The sequence below is a fragment of the Haplochromis burtoni genome, unplaced genomic scaffold, assembly GCF_018398535.1.
Source record: "Haplochromis burtoni strain Fernald_Lab_line unplaced genomic scaffold, NCSU_Asbu1 Contig_398, whole genome shotgun sequence".
Lineage (NCBI taxonomy): Eukaryota > Metazoa > Chordata > Actinopteri > Cichliformes > Cichlidae > Haplochromis > Haplochromis burtoni.
In genome coordinates, this window is record NW_024582759.1 from 160,274 (window position 1) to 169,901 (window position 9,628).

The 9,628-nt window shown below is 40.4% G+C and overlaps 1 protein-coding gene across 2 annotated transcripts in view; it reads right to left on the minus strand.

Moving 5' to 3' along the window:
• Positions 1 to 958: 958 nt before the first annotated feature.
• pgm1 (phosphoglucomutase 1) overlaps positions 959 to 9,628 on the minus strand; it is a 10,002-nt gene continuing 1,332 nt past the window's right edge. Inside the window, exons 2-12 of one of the 2 annotated variants that reach the window (XM_005944254.3) lie at positions 7,095 to 7,129; positions 6,967 to 7,037; positions 6,704 to 6,847; positions 6,357 to 6,482; positions 5,982 to 6,172; positions 5,021 to 5,175; positions 4,807 to 4,922; positions 4,578 to 4,713; positions 4,073 to 4,256; positions 3,589 to 3,723; positions 959 to 1,713 (exon numbers count right to left, since the gene is read on the minus strand). In XM_005944254.3, coding sequence (XP_005944316.1) covers positions 1,624 to 1,713; positions 3,589 to 3,723; positions 4,073 to 4,256; positions 4,578 to 4,713; positions 4,807 to 4,922; positions 5,021 to 5,175; positions 5,982 to 6,172; positions 6,357 to 6,482; positions 6,704 to 6,847; positions 6,967 to 7,037; positions 7,095 to 7,129 — 1,383 coding nt within the window. In that variant the 3' untranslated portion in view covers positions 959 to 1,623. Of the gene's footprint in view, positions 1,714 to 3,588; positions 3,724 to 4,072; positions 4,257 to 4,577; positions 4,714 to 4,806; positions 4,923 to 5,020; positions 5,176 to 5,981; positions 6,173 to 6,356; positions 6,483 to 6,703; positions 6,848 to 6,966; positions 7,130 to 9,628 lie in introns of both variants that reach the window. The other variant, XM_005944253.3, reaches the window with a different exon arrangement.

The window sequence follows — 9,628 nt, forward strand, 5'->3', positions numbered from 1 at the left end:
CCTTTGAAGACTAGCAATCAGCCTTAAAACCCCCCTATCTGCAATCTTAACGTAAACAAGAGATGAAAGATTTGAAACATTTACTCAGAAATGGCTCTTAATAGAAAACAGCGCCACATGAAATGTTTTAAAGCCTTAAAAAATAAAATAACATTTAAAAAAAAGAAAGAAAAAAAAAATCACAGGAAATGTGTATTAACAGTCAATTGTAACATAATGTCATCAAACAAACTCTTTAGACAGCCGCAAGAAAATACAACTTGACTGGACAGTTAAGTCCAGCTCAGGAACTTCAATTACTTGCTATAGGCTTTGGAGTCATTTGTGCAAACAGGTAGAGCTGTTTGTGTTTAGAGTGAAGAGGAATGCCACCAACTTCAAATGTGTATCATGTAAAGAGGACAAAGTTCCCACTAATATAGTACCTAACTTCTCCTGATCTACACCCCCCCTAAAAATAAAAATAAAAAATTCCATTTGCCGTTACATAGTTTTGGATCCTTTAACTTCCTGCCACTATAACTAATTGGTAGGATTACAGAGACCATTGCTAAAACAAGAAGACTTGCGAGGGAGGGAGAGAACGCATCAGTTTATACTTCGCTTTCCTCAGGAATGTCTTTGGAGACGCATCGTCGTCTTGGAAGCACTTCAGGCTCGTCCTACAGTTTGGCTCGCGCTCTGCTGGAAAAGATCTCAGCGTTTACATAGAATAACTTTCAAACTGAACAAAAAGCAATCACTAAACAACCCTACACACACGCACATACACTTTCACACTTGCCTTTTGAATGCTTTGTTTTCTTAATCTGTTTCTGTGCAGTTACCACTTCTCTAAATACCTGCTGTTTTCAAGAAGAAAAGGTACAGTGCCGCTCCATATTTGTGAGAATATGACAAGAATTTATTAGACAAACATTTTTTTAAAAAACGGAACAAAGAAACAGGACTACAGCCCTTTTATGTAAGGTTCTTTTATTCACTGGTGGACGTGTTGGTTTAACAGTAACTGTGGTTTGGTGTATCCCATTAGGCTAATGTGGTGGTTTTGGAGATCAGGAGGAGGAGAAGGCACCAGGTCAGTATGGGGGTGGGGAGTGGAGGGAAAGGGGTGAGGTTTCCCCTAACTGCTCAACTATGGTCAGTGTGGCACTTTTTCAGTTTTATGATATATAGTTTAGGAACAGAGCAGGACAACAACATTATTATTCCTGACATTACATTAAGCACATTTTTTCTTGAAATGAACACAGAGCATGTTACTGAAGCAAACTTGTTTCTAAAGTCCAATCTTTTCTTCATAACATCGGAACATAAGCTAATGCATTTATGTCATTTTAAGCTTACAGGACAAGATCAGAACCCTCAGGCAGATGTTCACCAACATTTCAAAGAAAACACCATTAAAGCTCACTGGGTACTAGCACTAGAGACAGGAAATGGATGACTTTATGCAAAAATTAAGAGCTGCTCATGTATTCACCCTGCATGTTATTGTCCAGCTCTATTTCTTTAAAAAGAGCCAGGAACTGAAGCCAAGACAGCATTCAAGGGCAGCGTCACCCCAGACAGAGTGTCAGTATCCTGTTGCTGAGCATGAGCGGAGGCAGTGTGGCAACGGAATCATGTGATCACAGTCGGGCCGGTGCGTCCAGTCCTCTCGTGGAGCTGGGAGAGCTTGAGGGCGATGTCTACCAGAGGAGCCAGGATCGCCTAGACAAGACACATAAAGAACAGCGAACGTCGGACTTCCTGTTCAGGTCATTCAGTTTATAGAAGTCCTTCAGTACAAAGCAGCTTCTTCTGGTTCTGTATTGCTAAGCTGCCGTTAATGCCGCCAGTATCAGAGCTATGAGCAGAAACCTCAACTAGCAAGGCCCAACTGAAGAGCTGCCAAAATAAAACTACTTTGGTCCAAAATATGCTAAGCCCCTTTTTAAGAAGCTCAGTTTTAAGTGGACAAATTACTTTAATTTTACATTTAAATATTGTTTTTAATACCTCAGACATCTTCAAATTCTGAGTTTCCCCCCTGAGATATTCTGATAGACATTTACTTTTATTCAGCAACTGGAAACCACGGTCTTGTGATCAGGTGACTGACTTGGCTATTGAAGAATATCACGTTTCTTTGCTTTGAGAAACGTGTGTTGCTTTTGCAGTACGCTTTGGGCGGTTATCCATTTGCACTGCAAAGCTCTGTCTGTTTGCAGCTTTTAAATGAATCTGAGCAGAGACTACAGTCATCCTGCTACTTCTATCAGCAGTCACATCATCATTCTAGTTCATTGGAACTAGTAATCCAGTTCCAATGGCAGCCACAACATCGGAATTATGAGTCGTCTCTCCTTACTTTTCTCTTCCCATCATTGTAAAAGTTCATCTTGATTTCATCTCTCCACTTTTTTACCTCAAACTGTGCAGACTTTCTGACCTTCATGGTCCTCAATCCAAATCTAATTTAAAAACAACAACAACAACCACCAGTGGTTTGCAGCTACTTGTAAACCTGCATTTCCATTCATTAAGGTGTCTCTCAATTATTATTATTACCAACTTTTTAAACAGGCCTCACCTGGCCATCAAACTGCTTGTCAATATAGTTATTTGTGAGTTGGAAATCTGCACTTCTATCACAGAGTGATGACTGATTGATGTCAAATCCACTTTGGTGGTCTACAGAGGCAAAACTACAAAAAGTGTGGCCTTGCCCAACAACCTATGGGCTCAACTCTATATTCTTACATCTACTATTTTTTAAGAACGATTAAATTAGAAGAATCTAAAACATGACCAACATCGAACACTATTAACTGTGACAAAAGACGACGCAGCGGATTCATAAAATAAGCGCCTTTTCTATCACAGTTTTGTGTGAGGTACTTTTTCTTCTCTAAATCCACACAGAAAGGAGATCACCCCATGGGTGTGTAAATCAAACCCACCCAAAGTCAGCCAACTGAACCATTAACCTGCTGGCCATTTATCTGTCAAGCTCTGATTCTGAAGCAGTATGTTTCTGCTTATCTGTTCATTCATAGTGTCCAAGTGCTGAAAAGGATAAAGAGCTGGAGCAGAACTTTTTTCTTTCTTGTACTACATCACCTCCCTGTCTGCACCATTCAAAATTATTTTATGAAGTGTGTCTAGTTGGAACTTGCACTCTTCATTTTTTCTTACCAGTCCAGATAAGGTGCCATAAGTCAAAACTTGGCCAAACATCTCCATCATCTCATCTCCCATGTTGAATAAAATCTCTCAGCCTGTTTTTTTTGTTGAGGGCTCCACCCAGTGCTAGCTGGCCATCGTACACGTTACTGATCATTCCAGGCAACCCAAAAGGTTGAGAAGCCCATGTGAATATTAAACTGCTGTGATGTAGATGGATAAAGGGCTGACAACCTTTATAAATATCTTTTTTCCCCCCCTCCCTCCTAAACGATTATTCACACGCACGCAAATAAAAAAAGATTCGTGAAAAAAGAAAAAAAACTTTATAACTGTTTATTTTCCTATCTGATGACTTCATTGTCTAATCTTTTTCCTCCCTGGATCCAACCAGCTGGGATTACTCCTCTCTGTCCTCACCTGTGGATCCTGGTAAATTTTCTGCGCGTCCTTCTCGTAGCTGTCTATGTAGAGCCTGATGGTTGCTCCAGCACTGCCTGTACCGCTGAGACGGAAAATGACCCTCGAACCGTCGGAGAAGATGATTCGGAGGCCCTGGGAGAGCGAAAGAGAAACAAAGATGTAAGAGATGGTGACAAATTCAAATATCGACTGAGCAGTAACATGTGGTTATATAATGTACGAGGTGGGAGTTATTCCATGTGTGTATGCACAGGGGTATGACCTCATCAGGTATTTTGCCAGCTTTTGAAACGCATCATTAGCAGGTCTGATTTTAATATGGAATCTGTTTTAAATTGGATACAGACTCTTAGTAGCATCTGAAGTGGAAAAAAACAACAACAACAACTCTAAAACATGAGGCAAGCGGAGCACTGTTGCAGGATATTGTGTAAATTGTGGACTGCAAATATTAATGGGGTCTGTTTTGCAGGCTGCTCACCTGGTTTTTGGAAACACTCCCATCGACAGGGTCTGTATAGGCAAAATTGTCAGCGATGGCCACCTCGTAGGTCTTATCGCCCGATGAGAACTTCTTTCCTTTAAAGGACGGATCGAACATTGCCGTCTCCAGATCCTTCATCATCTTATTGGCAGCATCTGAGTCAACTTCCTCATAGTCGTACCTGGAAGTGAAGTTAGACCAAGATTTTAAAAATATACATAGGAACTCATTTTCAACTACTTTCGATAATGACACATTTTTAATCTGAAGAGACAAAAGTAAAGAAAGTTTAATTATAACTGTTGCACTCCACTTGTGCTGCATTTCTCCAATTTGCCACTGAAAGGCGCCATTCCTGCATAGTCTCAAGTAGAGTTTTTTAAAAATGTTTTGACAGTGGTGTTTAAAAATTCTTAACACTGTTAATGGTGTTTAAAAAACCCTCATCTTTTAGGATTCAAACTCTCATTTCATAAATCGTAATGCAGGCATCTCCTCTGACCTGGTGAAAAAGTTCCTGCCAAACTTCTGCCAGTGATCTTTCATTATCTCCTCCACGCTCTGTTTCCTGGTGGCTAAGATTGACAGCCACGCAAGCACCGCCCACAAGCCGTCCTTCTCACGGATATGATCCGAGCCTGTTTATTAGCATAGAGAGATGTGATTGGGTGAGGGGCAATTCTTACTGGTGTCACAGCTAAAAAAAGAAAAATGTGATGACCGAGTCTCACCAGTGCCAAAGCTCTCCTCTCCACACAGAGAGAGTTTACCAGCATCCATCAAATTCCCAAAGAACTTCCAGCCAGTTGGAGTCTCATACAGGTCCATCTGCAGCGTTTTAGCCACACTGAAACACACAGATTACATCATATAAGGAAAAAAAAGATTCTTGATTTGCACTTTTCCCAAATTACCCAAAAATATAAAAACTGTTTTGGTTTTTACTTGTCCAAGGCTCCACTGGTAGGCATGCTACGGGCCAGTCCTTTGACGCCGGTCTTCTGGAAGTACGGGATGCTTTTGATGTTGGCAGCAATGACAGCCACAGAGTCCGAGGGGTTCACAAAGAAGCCATGTTTACCCAGCACCATGTTGCGATCCTGAAGAGGGGACAAAAAGATGGCAATCCTGAGCTGTGATATTACTTTATTCATTTACACTGTAAACACTGCAATAGTTACATCCTTTTTGCACACACCCTTTTCTTTACCTTTTTCTAATGTAGCTGTCAATTTTCTTGATTTTTTTTTTATAATCACACCCTGGATATTTATTATTTGGTGATTTGTATATATTGTGCTATTCCTTATATCTTAACATATTGTACTGTTAAATAGTCTAGTCTGTTTTTGTTAATGTTACTGCACTGGAGCAACTGTAACCCACATAATTTCCCTAGGGATTAATAAAGTATGCTGATTCCGATTTGGTAATCGGCAGCAGATAGGTTTAGTGTCAGTACTCCCTGAAAAAAAGCTTTTAAAACCCTTCAAATCCCAAAGTATATAATTTTTGTAAAATATTTCTTAGATTATATTGATAATTTTGAAGACAAGTTTACCAAATAGTTCTTGTGATTTCTTTGTTAAGCATTTGGTCTGTTCCTTTCATGAAACATGAAGCTGTCAGGAGGAAGGGTGAGGAAAACGGCTAACTAAAAACATTCCACATTAAGTGCTGTTCCAAAATTCAATCTCACTCTGGGAAGTAGGCCTAAAATTTTGATTGACTCTCATGTAACAAAGAAAATAGAAACTTTGAATGAAAACTTATTAGATTAAATACATTCTGAGTGATTTAATATCACAGATTGATATCCAGGTCCAGACTTCATAACTCTGCCGCCCAGCTCTTGCCAATACAGCTGTTAAATGATCCTTTATTAGCGGAATGCTGAAGAACTTACACCATCACCATCAAATGCAGCTCCAAAGTCATATTCTCCACCTTTCATGGTTTTGACCAGGTCAGCAGCATAGGTCAAGTTGGGGTCAGGGTGGTGACCACCAAAGTCTTCCTGGGGGACACAATTGACTGCAGAGTTTGCTGGAGACCCCAGCTCTTCGCACACTATCTTCTTCACGTAAGGACCAACCACTAGAGGGAGTAAGAGCGCCATTAATAAAGGACATCACATGCTGCCATGATCACGGAACAAACTTTCCTTTACACTGTGATGCACAAAGATTATTTCCGTTTGTGTTGCCTGTTGGTAATTTATTCAATTTAGGAACTAGCATCCACTGTTTGAATGACCGATTTAATACATGCTCATCCCTACCTCCATGCATGGCATCCAGTCTGACATTAATGTGATTGGCTCCTGAAAGAAGCTCCTTCAATGCAGCAAAGTCAAAGATCCCCCTTAGCATCTCTGCATAGTCATCAACTGAGTCCACAATCTCCACTGAGATAAATCAAGAGGGAAAAGCAAAGTTGGCACACAAGTCCTGGTACAAATCACAGCAGTACATGAAATTACAAAGCAACATGTATTCTAGTCTATTCATATTGAATAGACTAGAACATGTGTTTACAAAGAGAAGAGAGTTCAAGACGTTGGTATTAATTTAACGAATTCTTCATCTTTGAGTTAAAGATAGGATTCTGCATCCGTGGGTCTGTTACCTGTGAAGGGCTTGAAAGTGTCCACTTCAAAGGTCTGCTTGCCAATCTTAGACAAATCCACTTTGAGGTCTGGGCAGATGTGATACTCCTGCAGGCTTTTGCTGATCTCAAATATTTTATTTGTGATGCCTTCTGGAGCAGGTCCTACGGACAAAGTTAAACACTGGTTAGAAACCAGGCAATGCCCAAATATGGAACATTGAGCAAACTATGACTTGGACTATAGTGATTAGAGAAACAGTGGGTCTGTGCACTTGTCTCACCTCCGCTGGAAATGTTGTACTTGATGCCAAAGTCTCCATTGGGGCCTCCGGGGTTGTGACTGGCTGTGAGGATGATGCCACCCACTGCTTTCCTCTTGCGGATCACACAGGAGACTGCTGGGGTGGACATGATGCCATTGTGACCAATCACTAGGTGATTTATCTGCAGGCAGGAACAGATGCACACGTGCAAATTAATGGACACAGGCAAAAGTGTGTGTTTGTTCACAGCTCCAACCATAATGTAGAAGTAATAATGGTACTGATGCTCCATGCAAAAGACTAAATTAAACACCTTTTCCATTGACTAACCTTGAGAAGGTTATCCACACCTTCCTCCAACATCCATCCTGAATTATTCCAGTTTTGTTTTTGTTGTTTTTTTTTTTTAATATGTCAGATTTTGCAAATCATTATTGGAGCTAACCCAAAACACTGCTGCTGGATGACAGCTTGAACTTATTTTACCCATCTTTGCACCATTATACTGGGTAGCTGTGCATTTTATATTTCATTATAAATTTTGTTTACATGCAAGAGCTTGCATGGGCTCGCCCCTGACTATGTTATTAAACTTTTTACAATAGTATTGCCCAATACCAAGTGGTTAGATCAGCTGAACAGCAGCTGTGAGTAGCACCAGACTGGCTCTTACAGCCAATATTAGGTCCTCTAACACACTAAGGGTATTCAAATCTGAAATCCCGAGCCGTGTACCAGTTTATTAATGAGTGATGACTCTACGCTATAATGAAACTCAGGTTTGACAAAACTGCAAGATGAGCTGACGAGTTCTATTTGCTGCTTTCAGCTGGCTATAAAAGTTTGTCCCTGTAAGACCCTCAAAGTGAGAGATATGTGTGCATTTATATATGTTTTAAATTCAGTAAGTGCAAATCTACAGTGGCCCTGAGAGGTCAAACATACTGCAACTTGAGAAAATATCAGCAAATAGGAAAAAACAGTTCACAAAACACTACAGGAGTGATTAAGAGGAGACAATAATGTGCATGACAAGTTGCTCTAAACACCTAACAGAAAACATATATGCAGTATTAAATGAATCATGCGATTGAAAGACATTAGCTCGAGTCTTTTTTCCAAAGCACAACATAGATGAATCCTCAACTTCTTTTAAGTTCATCTCGGTACATTCCTTCACATGTTTCAGTTTTCTGTCACCTCTGTCGTTTTTTTTATTCAACTTCTATTGTGTTTTGTGTACTTTTGCAGCATTTTTTTATATTGTATTGTGTTTATAAGCTGCAGTGCATTTGACCTCTCAGGGCCACCATACAAATCACATTTGTTTATAGCCAGTTATATTATGACCTGAGCTGGCCCTGCTGCCCAGTGCTTTACAAGTGCTGCAGAATAGGTTATATTTTGACTCCTTTTATAGTTTTGAAATCATGGCATTATCGCGGTCTATTTAGCCACACAATGGTTTGCTTTGTGCAATCACACGGGCAGTAGTGCATCTCTCTGTAACTTATGATACAATTTCACCCAGATTTCCTAATATAGACCCAAAATTACAAATGCCCACCAAGATTTACCATCTTTGTGCAACTTACACCTACTTTCATTAGATGAACCCTCCATTTAGCAATGCTTCTTTGCATTAGTTACAAGAAGGACAGAGGCCATCTAATGAGAAGGAAGGTCACAGATCGAGGCTAGACTACAATGAATATGTCCTCTCAGAGAGTGAGGAGGTTACCTTGCAAATAAATAAGAAGGTAATAGGGTTTGAAAATATTATGTTGATGCATTCTCACTGTGCATCTCTCATTTATGCACAAGACTTATGCAGAGCAACGTGACCGGCTGCAGACCACGCCCCCCGATGGCCTAAAATCGTTTGAGTAACATCAGCCAGTAACCACACATTCAATGAAACATCACAACGTTGGCTTATCGTGCTTTCTTTCCCAACATCTAAACCCGTTTTGTTCCCTTTTAGAGAGTTGGGCAAGACGGACCAAAAGCCTAAAAAAATATCCAATGATTGAAAAACGGCGAGTCAGGGTGTAAATGTCAGAGGTAAGGGTCTGACATGCAAGCGACCTCCTTCGTGCACTTTATCCAAAAGATCACCACGGTCAAGCAGGCTACCGGAGACAGCGCATGGAAATCCAGAGGGGGGATGGCGATACGTGCCAAAGGTTCACTGACTGCTTTGGACCTTATGGAACAGTCAAGTAGTTTTCCATAAACACAGTTTGAATGAACTGGGGCCAATATCAAGGCGCAGATACAGGCAGGAATGTCATTCAGGATTCAGCGCTGTCTCTCGGTTAACACTAGCACCCCCAGGCTTCTACCTTTTTTACCTATAAAACCCGAGAGCAGCCAAATGGCTGGTAGGCTTTTAGCTTCAGCCAAGTGGAAGCTAAATTGTCTAGTCATTCATATGTAAATTGGGTCGTTGAGTCGTTATCTGGGAATTCTGGAGGGAGGGGACTGTGATTGAGGGCCATCTAAGTTTGCCATCTTAGGGAGAAATGACACATGGGTATATGTCCTTTGTTGCTAAGATTTATTGATAAAAACAGTACAAAAAAAACCAACCATTTGTACACATATTTACAAATAATAATAAAAAGTGAGTGAGTACAAACAATTCAACATTTCCAGCAATCACTCACAATCCTGGCAC